Consider the following 20,864-nt stretch of genomic DNA (forward strand, 5'->3'; position numbering starts at 1 on the left):
GTGGTTGGTTTCTTTACAGTCACAGAGATGGGAATGCTGTGATTGGCTACTGCCCAGCTACATGCCCATGCGACGTGGTCCCGTGTACTAGCTTAATAATCAGCTGATCCAAAACAAACCAGCCAGAGACATCCATCACTGTGCTGTCTGGAGATGATGGAGGAGGAGAGGAGACTAACCACAAGAGCTGACAACGCTCCTGTTCCTCCTGCTTTCTCTCACATTTTCCCCCGTCTCTCACTGTCCTCCTGTTTTGTTTCTCCAGAGAAACTCCCCTAAGTAATAAGTCATACACACAGATCCTTAAGTTTGTTATGTTTGTCTTAAGTACCCAAGTAGTTAAATTGTGAATGAAACACATTGTACACATAGAGTTTAAACCCATCTGTTACCACAACCTGATTCAAGGGGCGTGTGCACAGCTGCTCCCTGTGTAGGCAGTCTGTCTTCCTATCCTCCTCCGTCTCCCTGTTCTCTGTCTTCCTGTCCTCCTGTTCTGTGTCTTCCTGTCCTCTTTCCTCCTCTGTCTTCCTGTTCTCTGTCCTCCTGTCCTCCTGTTCTGTGTCTTCCTGTCCTCTTTCCTCCTCTGTCTTCCTGTTCTCTGTCCTCCTGTCCTCCTGTTCTGTGTCTTCCTGTCCTCTTTCCTCCTATGTCTTCCTGTTCTCTGTCCTCCTGTCCTCCTGTTCTGTGTCTTCCTGTCCTCTTTCCTCCTATGTCTTCCTGTTCTCTGTCCTCCTGTCCTCCTGTTCTGTGTCTTCCTGTCCTCCTGTTCTGTGTCTTCCTGTTCTCTGTCCTCCTGTCCTCTGTCCTACAGTTATGCTACATACAGGCAGAGAGTGGATGCTTCTTTTTGTTGAACAGCTGGTTTGATAAAGTATTTATTGACTTTTTACTCATGATGTTTTTTTTTTAGTAGCGATGTAGTTGTAAGCTCGAGTAAAATGTTATCTTTTTACTCCCCTCTCCTCCCACTGGAAACACCTCTTGTATTTTAAACCTAAATGTTGGTAGAGATGTTCATGTCAACATAACTCCCTGTTCACATCAATGTTTTTCACTTCACCTGTCAGTGATTTTAATGTTTTGGCTGATTGGTGCACACCTAAAGGAAGGGATGTCATCTGGTTGTCAAGGAGATCTCATATGGCATCCTTAAAAGCAAGTCTAACTGCTGCTGGAGAATCAGTTAAGGACTTACTGGTAAAATGTGTAGAAACCAGTACTGATCAGAACAGATAGTCTTTTGAACGAGGTCATGAGGTCATAATGGTTATAAGTATGAAAGATGAATCAAAAAACAGCAACCTTATTGTTTCAGTGTGAGGTTTTCTGTGTTGATATGTAGAGCACATGATGATGAACATCTTGTGGGCTTGTGTCAGGGTTGTGGTCGTCCACACTATGGCGTCTACACATACAACATCATAAATCTGCACTGTGGTCGTCCACCAGAAACTCTCATAAATATACTTTTATTTAGTTTGAAGCCACAGTTTTACAACAAACTTTTTATTGGTCATTATAAAGTGTATCTTTTGAACCAGATGAATGGTTTGTCATCGGATGTCTGGATCAGAAGTTATCAGAGAAACTAGCTGATGTCCTGTGTCCAATGAATAACCTCAGAGAAACTTTTTTCTTTTTTTTTAAATGTGAAACTGCTTTATTCCGTGTTTTTTTTCTCCTTGTTTAATCCCTGTGTACATTTGCTTTGGAGAGCAAACGTTAGGAGCAGCTCTACTTTCAGCCCCTCCGAACTTCCTGTGTCCAATGAGCAGGGTCAAAGAAACACTGATTTCTAACATGAAACTGTGTTATTCACTGTTTGTTTTATAGAGGAGGAGATCTCTACTGATGATCCAGCTAGTAAAAATCCTCCTGATCAATAAACACTGATGGAGAAGCTGTGATAGTTGTTTAACAATGAAGACAACAACTCCCATAATCCCATGATAATTCATTACATCATCAAACTAAGACTTTTATTGTTTGGATTGTGAGACCCCTAGACACACACACACACACACACACACACACACACACACACACACACACACACACACACACACACACACACACACACACACACACACACACACACACACACACACACACACACACACACACACACACACACACACACACACACACAGAGCATTAGTAGGGTGGTGGAAAGAAGAAGTTCCAGTGCATGTTAGCACAGGTAAACAATGAATGGTATTATGTGTGACACATTCCTACGTGTTGGATCTATATGAATCTATCAGTGCTCACACATACACTCCTCTTCTAACTGATAACACACACTAATGGTTTTGTGTTGGACATATATACATACAGAAGATTATATATATGTATATGTATGTGTATTTATATATAAAATATGTCTGGCAAGGCACTATATATAAAATCTATTGAGTGAAGTACACCCTGAGGACAGGAATCATGTCTTTGTTGAACCCATTCCTAAAAAAGAATGGATTTCCTTTTTTTCCCCTCAGTCCTCAGTGATTCTCTATTTTCCATATTTAAAGACAGAATATTGACTCATCTTAATATAGTTTGGACACATAAACTGAGAAGTCCTCAAGTCTGAGAATTGTATAAACACAGACCTGATACTATACTGTGTGGGAGTTTAACATAAGATGGAACATCTGAAAAAGTCCAGTGTTTTTTTCCTGTCTTTATTCAAGAATGTGGAATATCAATTAGAGAGCATGATTTATTAATTTGCAGCAACCCTGTCAAAATCCCCCAGTCAATAGAAGGCCAGTTGTAGTGTAGACAAATCAGATTATCCCTGCCTCCTAGCAGGGCGCGTTCGCTTTACTTCTTAGAGCATCGCGTACGGGTGGGTACTCTCTAACTGGGTTAATCCATCCATGTGCTCCAGGGCTTTGGTTTGGGATGTTGGGGAAAGGTTGTTGATATTTCAACTGAACACAAAAACAAATCAATGAATCATGCTCTCAAACTGATGTTTGAATAATGATAGGAAAATAACTCTGTGCTTTTAGAGATCTTCCATCTTGTGTTATGTTTTTGAAGTTGGAGGATGTTTTCTTTTGCAGTACAGACCTCATATTAGCAGGTCTGTGTTTATACAATTCTCAGACTTGAGGGCTTCTCAGTTTATGTGTCCAAACTATATTAAGACGAGTCAATATTCTGTCTTTAAATACGGAAAATAGAGAATCACTGAGGACTGTCTGGCAAGGCACTGTGTCCTCTTCCCTGTAACACAGCCAGATGTGAGGGCTGTCCTGTGTGTGTGTGTGTGTGTGTGTGTGTGTGTGTGTGTGTGTGTGTGTGTGTGTGTGTGTGTGTGTGTGTGTGTGTGTGTGTGTGTGTGTGTGTGTGTGTGTGTGTGTGTGTGTGTGTGTGTGTGTGTGTGTGTGTGTTGTACTAGTCTCTGTGGATGTGATTAGTGTGTGTGTGTGTGTGCATGTGTAGCATGTAAAGCCTGCTGCTTGTTTTATTTTGAAGGAGTCCAGGTGTCTCGCCTCTCTGACTTGGAAATGTGTGTGTGTGTGTTGTGTGTGTGTGTGTGTGTGTGTGTGTGTGTGCTCTCCTGTGATTTATCTACAAACTACATACATATTTCTACATACTATATTAACATGATTGTAAGTGTTATTTTATGTCCAGATGGATATTAACTGTGTAGCTGATGGTGAATTGCTGTTTTTCAGCTCTGAAGTAGTCGAACAATAAATAAGAAAATAAATAAAGAAAGAAATAGAAAGTGTGTTTCCTGCTGAAGTCGCAGACAGCTGAAATAAATCACAAAGCTTTGCTGACATTGCAGAAACGTACAGCTCTCAGTGCCATCTACAGGTGACATTGTATGAAATGCTACTTGTTTACAATCTCCATCTGTACAACTCTGCTGAATTTGGTTACAATGGAATATTACATTTAAACATAATGGCAGTTAATAAGTAGTATGGTGGTGTTTTATTAATGGCTATAAAGTGGGGCTGTTGATTCCATGCTTCAATACTTCATGCACATTCTCATGGAGAACATTTGATTTTATTTAACAAAATTGTTGAAATATCAGGATATATTATAACAGTAGCGCCCCCTGTGGGTAGAATGGTGTTAAATGTTAAACTCTTGTGCAGCATGACTGTATCTACAACGTTCACAAATTTGGTTGCTTCAGGCCACACCTTTAAAAAGTTTTGTAACCAATTACAGACAAACAGGAAGTGATACCCACAAATAAACTCATAGGATTTTGTTCGGGGTCATTTACATATGATAATGTTTGAAGATGAGATGAAATATGTTTCAACAGAGACAAAAAAATGTATTTACCAAAAATCCAAAATGGAAAACATTTCTCCAGGCACAAATGGGCGTGGCCTATATCAGTGGAATCAGCATCGTCCAATGAACGCACTGTAAATATTGTTGTGATACATCTCACAGTTCATGAGTTATCAGCCAAAACATAAAACAAGTAATAACTGACCACATGGTGGCGCTATTGGTCCCCTGCTTTAATATGTGAAGCATTTCTACACGGGACGTCTGTTCAACAAGTATAATGACATCAGCACTTTTAGTTTTTTCAACATTCCTCCCATAGACTCCATCATGAATTTTTAACATTTTAACAAAAATGATGATGTCTACAGTAGGGATGTCCGATATTATTGGCCCTCCGATATTATCGGCCGATATTCACTTAAAAATGTAATATCAGGAAATATCGGTAACAGGTTTTTATAACCAATGTTTGTTCTGTAGGCTTCAGCATTTCCGAGCCTGCCTGAACGCAGCATGGGACGTTAACCGGCGTGCGCTTGATGACATATAACAACAACACGCTAGACTCGTGGGTCTCTAACCGTGGCTAACCGTGGCTAACAAGTTCATAGTGTCCACCGCCATGTACACGAACACACAAACAGAAGGTTTACCTCCTTGTTGTCATTTTCTCTGTTATGTTTTCGGCGAGTCGCCTCTGTGACGTCACTGTCAGAGTCCGGTGGGTCCTATCTGGGTCCTATCTGGGTCCTATCTGGTTCCTATCTGGGTCCTATCTGGGTCCTATCTAGGTCCTATCTGGTCCTATCTGGTCCTATCTGGGTCCTATCTGGTTCCTATCTGGGTCCTATCTGGTCCTATCTGGGTCCTATCTGGTTCCTATCTGGGTCCTATCTGGTTCCTATCTGGGTCCTACTCTGCTATGGAGACACAACAGCTGAGAGGAGCAAGTGAGAGGACGTTCCTATAAAAGGTCCCGCCTCCAGAAACAGGGCTTATGTCTGTGGTTTGGAACTATTTCCAAGTGTTCCCTACGGATAGTAAATGTGTAATTTGCAATTACTGCAAAGCAGCATAATAAATATGGCAGTGCCATATTGGCACTTTTTTCCATAACTTAAGTTGAAGTTGTTCTCTTATTTTGCACAGACAGTATTTACATGTGGAAAGCCACGTTGCATTTATTTTTGCATCCAGTGGGGCATCACAATAAAATTAGGCATAATGTGTTAATTCAACAGTAGGAGATATGTTATTATGTTATCTAATAGTTTTGGTGTAAAAGCCTGCAAATATCGGTATCGGGTGATATCGGATATTAAGAGTAGGGGAATATCGGAATATCGGATATCGGCAGAAAAGTCAATATCGAGCATCCCTAGTTTACAGAATTTAATAAGACCGTCATCCTGCATGTAAAATGGTAAATAGCTGCATTTTTATAACGATTTGATCCGAAGTACTTGTTTTTCTGCTCACTCACATATGCACACACACACACACACACACACACACACACACACACACACACACACACACACACACACACACACACACACACACACACACACACACACACACACACACATATAGGGCAGCAAGCTACCAGACAGGAGACTGACACAGCCATTAAAAGCAATTCAGAGTTCAGTGTCTTGACCATACAGGCCTGTCACAATAATTACATTTTTTGACCTCAGTATCACCACACTTCACATTAGCAGTTAAGAGACTATTCATGTCACATTGGCTAAACAAGTAGTGTCCTCCATTCCTCACTGTGTACGTCCTGAGTGGAGACTGTAGAAGAATTAAAGGTAAATAACTCTGTCCCCAACCATAATGACAGTCTGTGTTTTTACACAAGTGTATCACCCACTATACAAACCCACCCCCCACCCCCTTACATTATTATGCTATTATATTATCATTATATCAGTGGTATAAAATGATCTTCAAATGACAATAATATCATTTATCGCGATTATTTCTGAGACGATATATCGTCCAATAAAAGCCGTTATTGTGACAGGTCTTCTTGACCAAAGACACCTGGACATGTGGACAGGATGAGTCTAGGATCTGAGCTACTCTCTTGTTTCAGAAATGTAACAAACTTATCTTTGGTCACAGTGCTGGTGCTGTTTTCCTTTTAAAGAGAGAATTCATCAGTTCTGTCCAGTTATAAAAATGAGAAAGAAGCCAAAATCAGTGTTCAGTATATTCAAAGCAAACAATGACAGCAGAGCCTGCATCTAGTTAGCCTGACAATGATGACATGAAGACTCTCTTGTTAAAGCAGGTTCAATAAAACCATCAAAACAGCCATAATGTAATTCAAGGTTCTGAGTCAGCATCGCTTTGATGGAAAGAGAAGAAAATAGAAGAAAGTGTTCATGTGCTCACTGCTGAAAAATTACAGTTGAAAAATTGAGAACGGTTCAGGAGAGTTTTTGAAGATTTAAAATACTGTAAAAACATATATAACAGGTTCAAGTGTTGATTTTTAAAGCGCTAAAGGAGCTGCAGCTGTAAAGTGTGAGCTCAGCATTGACAGCAGTGAAGGAATAAAGCAGGAAGCCAAAGATTCAGTCGCAGTGAAAGTGCTGAAAGAAGCCCAACTCCCCGTTTAGAGCACGAGATGAAAGCAGTTAAAATGTCAGTGAAAGCAGTGGAAGAGGAGCTGCTGCGTCAGTGGATGTGTGGACTTTGACAGCAGTTTTTTTTTTATGCTGTTAAGAGCTGGAAGTAGAAGATGAAAGGAGCTGAAATATTCACGTGTTTTGTAGAAAGTCCTGAGCGAGTAGAGACAGTTAATGCTGAGTGTGAGTGTGAAGCAGCGGGGATGTGTTCCAGCATGTTCACATCGTGTTCACGCTCACACTGAAACACACTCACACACAAAGTGAACAGTGTTTGCCACAAAATCCTCATTAACTTCCACTTTCTGCAAGTCTTTGTGTTCAAAAGCTCATTTCTTTCAAAATAAAAGCGTAATTAGATTCCAAACACTGGGTCGACGACACACACACACACACACACACACACACACACACACACACACACACACGCACACACAGGCACAGATGGAGCTGGTTTGAGAGGAAGTTTTTGCTTTTTTAAAACTTTATTTCTAAAAGTGTTTAATTTCTGCTCGGTCATGCGTGTCACCGGCAGTCTTTGGACTTGATTGTGTTGAAAGGCGAAAACATCCGTTTTTAATTTTTCTGTCTTTTCACTGCTGCGGTGAACTCTGTCAGTCCCTCCTCACTCCTCCTCCTCATTTTCCTTTCGTTGTTTCTTACTTCTTTTTTTTCCCCACGTGCTTCCGGCCCAGATTGGGATTGTTTCTGGAATAGGCTGCTGTATTGTGTGTGTGTGTGTGTGTGTGTGTGTGTGTGTGTGTGTGTGTGTGTGTGTGTGTGTGTGTGTGTGTGTGTGTGTGTGTGTGTGTGTGTGTGTGTGTGTGTGTGTGTGTGTGTGTGTGTGTGTGTGTGTGTGTGTGTGTGTGTGTGTGACGGGGAGATGAAGTGGAGGATGGGATTTGGAAGTGGAAAGCGGGATGTGTCACAGTGTGGGATTTTTGGCTTTTCAGCTGGATTTTGAAATGCAGTTTATTGAGGATAGAGATATAAGAAAGCTCCACAGAGAAGCTTTTGTGTGTTGTTTGTCTTTGTTTACCTGCTGCTTCATCTGCTGCCAGTGTGCTCCCACTCTTCATGTCTGCTTCTAACAATATTGGTTTTGATCCATGCTAGTAGCACGGCTCCGGCTTCATCAATTATTGACTGTACTGCTATTAAGTTTTATACAGATAGAAAATGAACCCTTTGAATTCTAGGCGGCTTTTCTTTTCTAAGGCTTCAACTAATCATTTTCATTCATCTGTTCATTATTTTCAGCTAGGGCCCGACCGATAAATGATTTTTGGGGTTGATGCCCCTGTTATTAGGGAGTGAAAAACTTCAGATATCGATATATATCGGCCGATACTGTTTATATACAGAATATATACATAAACACACTTTAGTTTTTTAGCAATCATCCATCAAATGTGGTTATCAAACACGGATACACAATGTTTTACACTTCAATAATACACTTTATTGTATAAAATGACATCAGTGCTCTGAAACAGTAAACTACACTTAATAATAATAATTATCTATAAATAAAAAACACAGCAAAAAGATGTTGTATATATTAAACTTGAATTAAGCAAAAGGATCAAATACACAATGCTGCCTTTATAACTTCAAAGAATTAAAAACAAGATCGACACATATCAGACAGCATATACGCCGATACCAATATATCTGTGCCAATATTATACTGATAATATCAGTGGACCGATATACATGTACATTATATATAAAAAACACATTAACGTATATTAAACTTGAGTTAGGAAAACTGAACAAATACACATACAGCACTGCCCATATATATATATATATATATATATATATTGGTGCATATCGGACAATGTACACACCGATACCGATATACTGTCATAGGGCAATAAGGGCCAATAATATCGGATGACTGATATATATCAGTCGAGGGCTGTGTTCAGCTGTCAGAAAATGGTAAAAAATATGAATCACTGTTTCCCAAAGTACAAGATGAAACCTACAGTGTCTAGTATTGTCCCATCTCACAGATATGCAGTTTACTGTCACACAGGACTGAGGAAAACAAAACATCTTCATTGACAGTGTTTTTATACCTACAATCTGGAATCTGGTCTGGAATCAGTGGATGACTTGGTGAACTTGGTGTAGATGAGAATGTTCACTCCAGTGTGTGTGAGATGAGAGGAAGCCGAATACAATGTTCTTATTAGTGCTAGTCCAGCTCAGCTCTGCATTCATTCTCATTCCACATCACAGCATGAAAAGCACCTGACACCTGAGTATAGCTGCAAGAGCTAACTGGCCTTTTGGTTCTGTCAGATGGAGGTCAGATGGAGGTGGGATCGTGTTCCACCGAAAACAAACCACTCCAGGGTGTGTAGAGGCTCTCTGTGCAGCTGGTCTGATCTGCACCTCAATACAACCACAGCAACACAGAAAACACACCAGAGTGAAAATGTCCTGAAAAGCTGAGAGCTTAAAAAAGTCTCAAAATGATGATCAAATTCATCATCAAAATAATTGGCAATTAATTTATGTAGACTGTCTGTTGATAATCGATGCAGATCTACAGTCTAGAGCCCAACCGATTCATTGGTTAGCCCAGCATTCAGCTGATATAGGCCTATCATAGATATATCAGTATGGGCATGTTGTACATGTTTTCTAATATGTGCTCATATGAAAACATGAAAAGGGAAAAAAAGTTCAGTCCATTGAAATAATGACTTACGGCGCTTTTCCATTATACAGTTCTAGCACTACTCGACTCTACTCTACTTGGTTTGGTACCAGGTACGTCGTTTTCCATGACTTCATCATACCTCCTCAACATGGGCGGGGTCGTCATAGCACGCTGTAACTAACTCGCGTGAAACTCGCTGTAACTATTGTTGCCGGTATTTAAAAATGGCGGGTTTGATTGTCGTGTGGGACGTCTCACTCATGTTCTAGCGAAGACACTCTCTGACCAATCAGTGGCCGGCAGTCTGTTGAGGTCACATTTTAGTATCGGAGTCTAGTCGCGCCGAGTAGTGCTAGAACTGTATAAATGGAAAAGCCCCATTATTCTGCACAATAGCTGTTTTAGTTTTATAAAGTTAAAACATGATACAAACCTATGTATCAGAGGACAGAGTCAGTGTGTTTCAGGATAGAAGAATGTTGTTGGGACATTCTGAGTAAAAAAAAAAGAAATATCTTAAGTTAGGGAGTGTCTTTAAAGTGCTTTTTCATTCTTCTCATAGACACATCAAACTAACTTTATATTCAGGTTTGACTGAGTTCTGAATGTGAGGAAAGGGAGGGGGTCATTTGTCATCCAGCTGTGTCAGTGAGGGCTCTTGAACGTGCCCTCAATGTTTGTAATCTGCAGACAGACAGAGCTTCCAGTGGTTTTACCCTCCACTGAGCTCCCAGTTGCTAATGCTAAACCTGCTTCATTTCCTCTCCTTTCTCTTCTGGTTTCCGACGAGTCGTTCCCACAGTCGCAGAGCTCCTCTGGAACGTCCTCCTCCTCATCCTCCTCCTCCTCCTCTGGAGGGAGGGGAGAGGGGAGGGAGACAGGAAGGAGTAGAGCTTTTCTTGGCTCGCTGTGTTCGAGGCCAACTTCACCACAGCCAGAGAGTGTATTTTTCTCCAGGATTTCTCAACCCAAACCTGGCAACCACAGCGGAGAGATACAATCAAAGTTCCACCGCAGATCCCTGTGGGAAAATTTAGTCGTTACAAGATAAATGCCTTTTTATAAGAGAGCAGTGAAGAAAAATAAAGGGGAGAAGTAGATGTCACTGTTTTAGAGGGTTTGTGCATACAAGTTTTGTTTAAGGAAGGAGGGGGTGATGGAGGAAAGAGGGATGAGGAGGGAGGGATGGAGGAGGGGGTGATGGAGGAGGGAGAGGTGATTTAAAGTGATGATTTAAAGTCTACAGGTTGATGTGACACATTCACTGTATGCTCGTTAATATGAGAACCAATGAAGAAAACCCTACAGAGAGACATGTCAGCTTTTGGTGTTGTATTTTATTCATACATAAAAAGCACAGTGCGATGTGCTGTGAGAGATACAGTTCATAAACCTGCCTCCTCCTCCTCCTCCTCCTCTTTTTTACAGAGTTTACAGTCTTTACTGCCAACATTTCTCCATCCGCTTCATTCACTCCACTCCAGAGTTTTTACCTTTCCCACACATTGCATTAAAAAGATAAACAACTCAAGACATCCCACATGTTCTCTCTGACTGTCAGGACAAAGAGGAGCTGGAGATATGCAGCTGTGGTAGTGACAGTAGGATGGGAGGATGACTGATGGGTAGTGAAAGCAGCCTGCAGAGAAGCAGAGATGACACAGTGTGAACAACAGGATCAGGTGTAATGTTACTGTCACATGTTGCTTTTCTTCCTGCTAAACTGACTGCAATAAAAGAACTGTTAGTGTGTGTGTGTGTGTGTGTGTGTGTGTGTGTGTGTGTGTGTGTGTGTGTGTGTGTGTGTGTGTGTGTAATTGTATGTAAGCAATTTGTTTGGTCTATTAAACATCAGAAAACTGATTTTGATGCTTTACAACAAAATAAATGACATACACCAAGTGCTTCACATTATTGCGTTAAGCAATGTCAAAAAAGGAGGAAAGATAAAGAAACATTAATCTAATATAAGATGGAAAATAAAAATAGTAATAATTTTAAAATAATAAAAATTGTACATAGTAAAAGGAGATTTAAAAAAAGTGGAATAAATCAAATGTATAACATACATGAATAGACATTTTTTGCATGATCCATCAAATGTGGTTATGAAACACTGCATGATATTTTCATCAGTGGAACAATAAACTGTGAATTTAATCATTATAAACAACTATTAATAAAAAAGAGAGCAAAAAATCATACGCATGTATTGAACCTGAATTAATCAATAAATAATATCAGTGGACGGTATATCAACAAACTGATATACATATAAAATATTTAAAACTGAATTTTGAATAAAGATCAAATACACATAAAATGCTGAAGAATGTTTTTTAAATATCAACACATATTGGGTAATTGATAATATCAGCAGACTGATATATCGATCAGGTTCTCCAAGAGCACAGAGTGCTGTCAGCAGTGTGTTGTTTCCTCTGACCAACACTTCAAAATATTCAACTGACCATACTATGAAGACCTTGAACAGCATTTTTGAGGATTCAAGGATTTTTATTGTCAATTTAAAAAAAAAATCTTTGCATCCTGGAAAATTGCAAAATATTGGCTGTTAAAGGTGTTCAAACAGTCAATATTTTGGATTGTTGCACTTTTCCAGTAACTTAAAGATATATATATATATATATATATATAAAATCACTGCACCCCTAGCTCTAAACGCACATATTTTAATCTTTTTTTGTGCACAACCACAACTTGTGACTTGCACACTCACACACACAGATCAGCTGTTCAGTCCATCTGTCCAATCACACTTCCACTCTCTACACTTGAGAACAGCTCTTTGCTCAAACTGCACACAGCTGACCCCAAACATTTCTAACCTGCCAAAATCCGATCGATCAGAGCCAGTTCATTGATCACTGAGGTGAATCATCAGACAGTGTGACCCTCCTCAAACTGAACTACGACCACTCCTGTGTTCAAATCAGTCTTGTGTGTGTTTGTGTTCTCCGAGCTGTTTGGTTTGTGCTGTGCATCGAGCTGCTTCCCATTAAGCAGTAGAAGTAGCTGGAGTGTTGGTCATGTGTTCCAGCTGTCCAGGTTCTCTGTGGATTTATTGGCTTTGGAAAGCAGACAGCACAGAGTCTGTCAGTGATTTGGTTGTTCTAAACTTAGATTCTTTCTTTGTGTGTGTGTTGAACGTTGATTAGTTCGAGTGCTGGGATGGAGCAGACGGAGAGAGCAGAGCTACGTTCATGTGTGTTCACTTTATTAGATTTTCTTCTTCACTGAATGTGTGTGTGTGTTTGTGTCTGCAGGCTGATCAGAAGAAGAAGAGGATGAGGCTCTCCTGAATTTCCCTACACACCACCCCCCTCCCACCCCCCTTCATCCTCCTCACTGTCCTCTTCCATACACACACACACACACACACACTGCCTCTGCCATGAACCACACACCCAGCCCCCACCTGTCCGACGGTGGCAAGTCAGCCGGAGGCGGCATTCTGTGCAGCCTGGGTCTGGGGTCCGACAGGGGGATCCGCTCCCCGGACAGCCTCACTCACACCCCGAGCCCCACCGGAGGAACCCCCAGCTCCAGCCCCCCGCTGCTGCTGTCGCCCGGGCTGGGGGGCCTCGGGCTTGGAGGCCTGGGGGCCATGGGGGACGTAGCAGGGGCCGACTGGGAGAGCAGGGAGGAGCTGAGGCTCAGAGAGCTGGAGGAGGCTCGAGCCAGAGCGGCACAGATGGAGAAGACCATGAGGTGGTGGTCTGACTGCACGGCCAACTGGAGGGAGAAATGGAGCAAGGTGGGTTGTGTTGCTATGGTTACGCCTTAAGATATGATGCTTCATAATTTGGTTTGGTCTCCACTCACTCCTGATCAGGGTTGGGAAGGTTACTTTGGAAATGTTATAGATTACAGATTACTAGTTACTCTGTTTAAAATGTAATAAGTAATGTAACTATTTCAATGACTTCATCAAAGTAACTTATTACATTTGATGACTTTTTAATTACTTTCCTAACCAATGTTTCCAGCTGTTAGGGTAAGTGTTTCCATTAAGCACCAAATTCTAAGTTCAGCTGTTTTTCATGGATACTGACATGATTTATAAGAGAGATCATTTATTATAAAGCAACATTTATCTCTCATTTAAAATGTATTCATTAGTTCATGTAGATAGAATATAAAATAAAGATATTTGATGAAAAAAGCCCACGTCATGATTTATTTACTAAATATAAAACATATTGATTTAAAAAATGAGCAAAATCTTAAATGTGTGACTTGAGATGTAACCTCCTTTATAATCATCAATATTTTCATCAGTAACTGTCATTTAATGACACATTTTTTCTCAGTAAATGTAACAGATTACACTTACATGTATTTTGTCATTAAATGACATAATGCTGTTAATGCTTCTCTTTACAGTAAATGAATCAGAGGCTTTTCTCTGTGAACAGCTGACTAGTGTGGCATTATATTGATGAGTGAATTAAAATGGTAAAGTCGTGACCTATAAAACCAAAAAAATGAGCTGGAAGATGCTAAAAGCTCAGTAGAGATGACAGGAAGTGCAGAGTCATCACTATGAGCCGCTCCCTTCACATTACATCCATCATTCAGTCTATTTAAATGATTACCAGAGAGATAAGAGAAGCTTTAAATGATGATTAAAACAAGAGATTGAAATGATTGAAATAAATCTAATTTATTGAGCATGAAGATGAATGCCTGACCTAAGAATTAGTCATTTTGAATAATGATGAATTAAAATAATTTCAACTCTTAATACTACTTAATAGATTTTTAGGAGTAGGCTCTATCCAGTGAAGGTGTGAACTAGGCTTTCCATCCCTGCTTTCTTTCTCCTTTTCTTGTGTTTCTCTCAGTGTTCCAGCCTGCTGTGGATCAGTGCAACAGTGTGTAAGCGTTGGCAGGAAGCAGTATCATATCAGCCGTGCACTGACAAAACTGGGACCCCGCTCCCCTCCCCACTCGCCCCATTAACTGTCTCATAAAAATGATGTCATATAACATTGAATCAGCGTCTCTCTGTGCTCCTGGTGACTACAGCACGATGAATGTTTTATGGATCGTTTTTAAGGCCACTCAAAGAACTTTGTGTTCACAGGAAAAGAATGTTTATTGAGAAAGTCAACGCTCAGTTGAAGCATGAGCTCTGACATTTTGGATTGTTATTTAATAATGCAATAATAATTCAATATTTAATTAAAGCCACCATTTTTCCTAAAATGAAAGAAATCAGGTCATATTATATTCTTTATTGTCAGCAAATTCCATGAAAATAACATTTTTGACACACACACACCATCCTGCTGCTGAAAATACACATTATAGCACTACTGTAAATGTGGATTAATCCGCCGCTGAAAATAGTCCCTAACAAATGCATCATTTCCTCCTGTTTGAGTAATGTTTTATAACATCTACAGTAACTAGCAGTTTAATGAAGTGGTTGAGCCTTTTTTTGTAATTAAACAGTTTATCTATCAGCTGTTTTTGTTATTAAAGAGTTAGATCTTCAGTAGAATCAGTGTGTTTTGATTGATGAGGTCATTTCCTGTGTTTTCCAGGTCCGTGCTGAGCGTAACCGCGCCCGTGACGAGGTGCGTCAGCTGAGGCAGCGTCTGGACACCCTCACCAAAGAGCTGACCAGCGTCCGGCGGGAGCGTCAGGAACTGGCCTCGGAAAACGAGACGCTACGGCAGGAGGCGCTGCGTCTCCACGGCGACCACGCCGTTCCTCTCGCCTCCCCCGCCCCCGCCCCCGCCGCCGCTTCTCCTTCTTCCTCCCCAGCACACCCACCTCACGGCGCTTCTTCCTCCTCCTCTCCATCCATCCCTCCCTCCTCCCCGGCCTCCTCCACCTCCTCCGCTCAGGTCCACACGGAATGTAAGCTGGACCGGGTGGCGGAGGGACCGCCTGGGTCTCCAGAGCCAGAACCAGTGAGGGACGTGGACCTGGAAGCAGAACTGATGGTTCAACAAAAGGTGAGAGTGCAGCGTACATTAGATTAGACTTTAATGTTATTTCTTTCTTTTTTTCTTTGCATTTTACAAATGATATTACAAATTTCTGCTTGACTTACATAGCATAATAAAATATTGATAACAGACCATAACAAAAAAACCAAAAGGAAAAAAACAGACCCAAAAAAAAAACAACACACAAAAACATACAAATATGCTAGTTCATCAGATATATCAGTTATAATATGATTAAATATCAGTTTATTAATCCATAAACAAGGTGACATCAATCATTCAATGTTATTTCAACTGTGGTTATTCAGTAGAGCTGTTGTATGATGACTTGGTCCCCACTTTGTTTGTAGTAAGAGTGTGCACGTGTACATGCACGAGCACACGGCTAACGTGAAACAGACTCTTGCTGATAGTTTACACTGCTGTACTGAGAATGAAGGAGACATGAATACAAACAATACTGATCTCAAACTATTGAAAAAGTCCAGTTTGTAAATGTTTTTCAGAGAGGGAAATGAATTCAACCTGTTTGTTTTGGCATCACACTGAGTCTACTGTGTGACTCTGTGATGTTAAGAAACTCCGGCTTTGTTTATTCTGTGCTGTAGATGTAGCTGGCATAATGCATTAGGATCTTTTAGCAATAAATCCATAAACAATAATCATGGATTTGATGGAGTTAGACTATTGAATTGTCAATATGTTGCATGTATCATCTAAAAATGTTAATCAGTGAAAGACTGAAGCTCTGTAGTGGAGGAACAGTCTGTATGGAAACAACAGACATGGTAGAGATAGTTTATAGTGCATAGTGCATGTGAATAGTTTAACCTTCCATCCAGTCTCTATCAAACACAATGACTTGGACAGCTTTGGGAAACCTGGACTTCAGGAGCTGCAAGAAGAAGGGTCAATGATGTGTTTTGTGTCCATGTGGTTTAGTCAACTTTAAAGGGTTAACATGTGAAAATAAACATGTGAATAACTTGCACACATTCTTTTTTTGTGGACTCAGCATCAAATTTCTGCTTTTAATCCATTTTGAGAGAATATATTAGAGGGTTATGGCAAAAATGTCTAAGTGGTGTAACCATAAAAACTTTGAACCAAATCATTCAACTTGCTTAAAAACAGTAAATTGTCAATAAAACACCATATCAACTAGTTTGGCATGATCTTACATTATAACTTTTATATTAAATAAAGGTAATGGAATACAATTGTTCTAAATATTACATTTACTCTGGGTTACCATGGAGATCAGGAAACATTTACATGTTTTAAATGAAGTCATTATTAGTATAAGTCCACTTAAATACACTGTAGGTGATAAAATATGTAATATTTATCATTCTTTTGTGGTTACACCATTTGACATTTTCAGGAGCATTCAGTCTTACTTTTGGTTAAAAAATTGTGCAAATGTCATTTCAAATGATATAAAACCAACAAAAATACTAAATGTACATTTTAACAAACCTGATGCTGATTTTAAAACTATTTTTAACAGATTTTTGAATTCCTCATCTTACCAACCGTCTCACATACTGAATTACATCCAGTCAGTTGCTGTCATGCCAGTCTGTGAACACTGCAAAAGGATACTGCTTTTTCTAAAACGTCAAAAGACAAAAATGTGTTGTATTTTAAAAGCTTGTTAAAATATCCATTGTATAAAATCTTCATCTGAAAAGTAACTAAAGCTGTCAGATAAATGTAGTGGAGTAGAAAGTACAATATTTCCCTCTGAGATGTAGAAAGTAGCATCACATGGAAATACTACAGTAAAGTAACTCAAAATTATACTTAAGTACTCTACCTGAGTAAATACACTTCAATTCTTTCCACCACTGAGCTGAGCACCAGTGACTGTGTGCCTGCTGTGAAGATGAAACATCCTGAGCTGCTGTGTGGACAATACAGTGACCTGATCCTCAGTGAATGTAGGCCAGACTGGCTGCTGTGTTTCCACTTAGATGATCAAACTCCAGCCATGTTACATGAGAAGCTCCTCACTGCAGAGTTCACCTGAGGGTCAAGTAGAAGGTATCAAACATCAACTAAAGCACATCTTTAATCAGACCTAACACACACAGAGATAAAAAAATATAAAGCATGGGCGTACATTATGGACAAAGACAATAATACACAAAGTACACAGACACAAAAATCTTGTTGTGTTTAGTGATGACATGAATAGGTCAGAGATGATGATAAAGTGTGCAGGCAGCTCCTGGAGCAGCATCAGCAGCAGCATCAGCAGCAGCAGGGATAGCACTCACTCACTGGGGGCTGGATGTAGCACATGGAGCTCTCCAATTAGCTTTGGAATTGTGTCCTGGAAAATTCCATGATAATGATGATGATGTGATTGTGTTTGAAAAGGTGTGGGTTTGTTTCCCTGGAAAAATAAGAATGGGTAATAAAAACATCCAGTCAGATCCGACCTATCAAAGAGGACTGAGTTAGTTTGTGTCCTCTTAACGTCCTCTGAACAGCAGCCCGTGGGGATCAGTCCCTCTGCTGAGAGATGAGGCGCTTTAAATCATACGGGATCCCATTTTATTTCTGATCATGGCATTCAGATTCACCGCTGCTGGCAAGGACAACCCCAACTTTGTCCACCTGACTTTTTTACAGACTAGTTTGCAAGTTATCCAAGAGGTGGCGCTGTTCGTCTGCAGTTGGATTTAAATCACTGCTCTAAAATCACTCAATATAAGCAAAGTAAGATCATGTCTCAGAGTAATTATAATAAATGGATAACTCATAGTGTGTGTGTGTGTGTGTGTGTGTGTGTGTGTGTGTGTGTGTGTGTGTGTGTGTGTGTGTGTGTGTGTGTGTGTGTGTGTGTGTGTGTGTGTGTGTGTGTGTGTGTGTATGAGAGTAAGTTTACATGAATACAGTACATTAAGGGTACTTGTATGTGACCAGTGGATACATTCAAAACATATAATATTATATTATATTATATATTATTAAGTGTTCACAGCCACAGTTTGACTCCATATCCTTCCATTTCCATATTCTTTTTCATAAACACATTGCTTGTTTATGTTTCTTTTTATTCATAATTGCACACACAGTTTATTTACTACTTTGCTCGTCATTTTGAGCCATTTTCTAAAGATACATTCCAAACATCTGCTGCTTGCAGCTTCCCCACTGTGAGGATTTGAAGCTTATATCAGAGCTTAAAGTTCAAAGGCACCGTGGCTGATTTCACACATAGAGCAGTTCATTCACTACATTGTACACAATAAACAGCTTTTCAGCCTCACAGACCTTTTCTTGCTTTAACCCCTGTTATATGTTTCATACATGATAGTAAAGTGAATAGCTTTAGATTTGAGGCTGTTGATTGGTCAAAAGAAGACATGAAGATATCACCTTAAGTAATGAAGACAGAATAATTCAATCAAACTTTATTCATCTAGCAGCTTTCATACAGGCTACTGTAGTTCAAAGTGCTTTACAATGAGTTGATTGACAAGCTGATAATGAAACAGAACAAGAGACAACATAAAGAAAAGGAATAAAAACTAATTCAATTAAAAGACAGAAATTGAGACTAATGCAGGCAAGAGAAAATAAGAATGATAAAAATGTTTAAATAAAATAAGTCTAAAAAAACAAGTAATTAAATAAATAAGTAAAGTAAGAGAGAAAAGACAAAGGGTTTATTAAAAGTTAGAGTAAAAACTAGGTTAAAATAGATTATAAAAGACAAAATAAAAGATAAAGTTTGATAAAAAAACTGGACTAAAACTAGGTTCAAAAAGAGATTAAGAGACTAAATTGATTGAGATTGATTGAGAGAATAAATGATAACAGAATGAAAATAATCATAGTTAGATAGGCAGACTGTCACTGCATGAGTAGTACCACAGGTGGAACACTGTCACATCTGTGTACGAGGAAATAAGTGAATTCCACAAATTCTCTTCGTCCACTTGTACCTGAAACTAAAGAACACGTGTTACTACAAGAGCTTCTAACACAAGGCCTGTTGTACTAAGTCTGGTCTCATATGTGCATCAACGATAAGTCGAGTGTCCAAAATGTCACCCAGGTATGTTCCTCCATCTCTGTGATAAATGAGTGACCCACTTTAGTGTGGAATGAGCAGCACACTGAACACAGTAGAGCAGTAGCACTCTGTCAGCCCATCTGATAACAAACAGCTTTGACCTCCTCACTCTGGGTCCAACCGAGCTCCCAGTGTGTGTTTTAGAACAGTGGTGGGTCCCTCTGTGTTTCTTGGCACCACACACACACACACACACACACACACACACACACACACACACACGAAAGCATACTATGTGTAACCTCATAATGAAGGTGTGTGTTTAAAATAGCAGCAAGTAAAGATCAGTGTCATTGCCTATCAGACATGACCTTCAGCTAATTCAGACGGGGTTTCTGTAGTAACACACACACACACACACACACACACACACACACACACACACACACACGGAAACACAGTCTGAGGCCGGCTGCAGCGTTCCAGCTAAACCAATGATTATGTGTTTGTCAGCGGTGGAAGCAGAGGTGGTCTCAGACCAGCCCAGGAACTGTTGCTCGCACAAAGCTCAGCTTCATTTCCTGTCTCCCCTCCATTGTTCTGGTTCTCACACACACACACACACACACACACACACACACACACACACACACACACACACACACACACACACACACACACACACACACACACACACACACACACACACACACACACACACTGACATAGACACACACCCACACACACACTGAGTACTTCCACATGTGGCACAGGAGGGTGGTTTCTCTGACACACATCTGTTACACACTGGGTCCCTCTGTTGGTGATGGCCTGTAATGACAGCAGCTGCATCACAGCTCTGTTAATAAAGAACGCCTCAGCAACCACAGATATGATGAAAATGAAAAGAATGCCAAGTATTAAAAATATTGCATTTAGTGGGTGTGTGGAAATATTCCAGTTATACTAATTATAATGACATTTAATGGTACATGTGGCTTAGATCATTCTTTAGTTTATTTATGGATTTTTTTAAAGCTTTTTTTTTAGCCAGAAAGCTTCCAGTATTTCAAAATGATTTGTATTATAATAATCTAAGTGTTAAGCTCCACTTACTAAATGACAGAGGTGTTAGCCACAACTTCAATCCTTTTTCAGGTGAATAGGTCAATGACCTTTGACCTCTTCCCACTGGATTCTGAGAGTGCTTTTAATTTGGTGTGTTTGTGATGCTCATTCAGCCTCACTCA

At 40.0% G+C, this 20,864-nt stretch overlaps 1 protein-coding gene across 1 annotated transcript in view; it reads left to right on the plus strand.

Moving 5' to 3' along the window:
- The window catches only part of ccdc102a (coiled-coil domain containing 102A), an 86,863-nt gene that overhangs the window by 34,574 nt on the left and 31,425 nt on the right, over positions 1–20,864 (plus strand). Inside the window, exons 2-3 of the mRNA XM_062419129.1 lie at positions 12,888–13,378; positions 15,174–15,590. Of these exons, the coding sequence (XP_062275113.1) occupies positions 13,016–13,378; positions 15,174–15,590 (780 nt within the window). The 5' untranslated portion in view covers positions 12,888–13,015. The remainder of the gene's footprint in view (positions 1–12,887; positions 13,379–15,173; positions 15,591–20,864) is intronic.

This window comes from Scomber scombrus, chromosome 1 (assembly GCF_963691925.1).
Source record: "Scomber scombrus chromosome 1, fScoSco1.1, whole genome shotgun sequence".
NCBI lineage: Eukaryota > Metazoa > Chordata > Actinopteri > Scombriformes > Scombridae > Scomber > Scomber scombrus.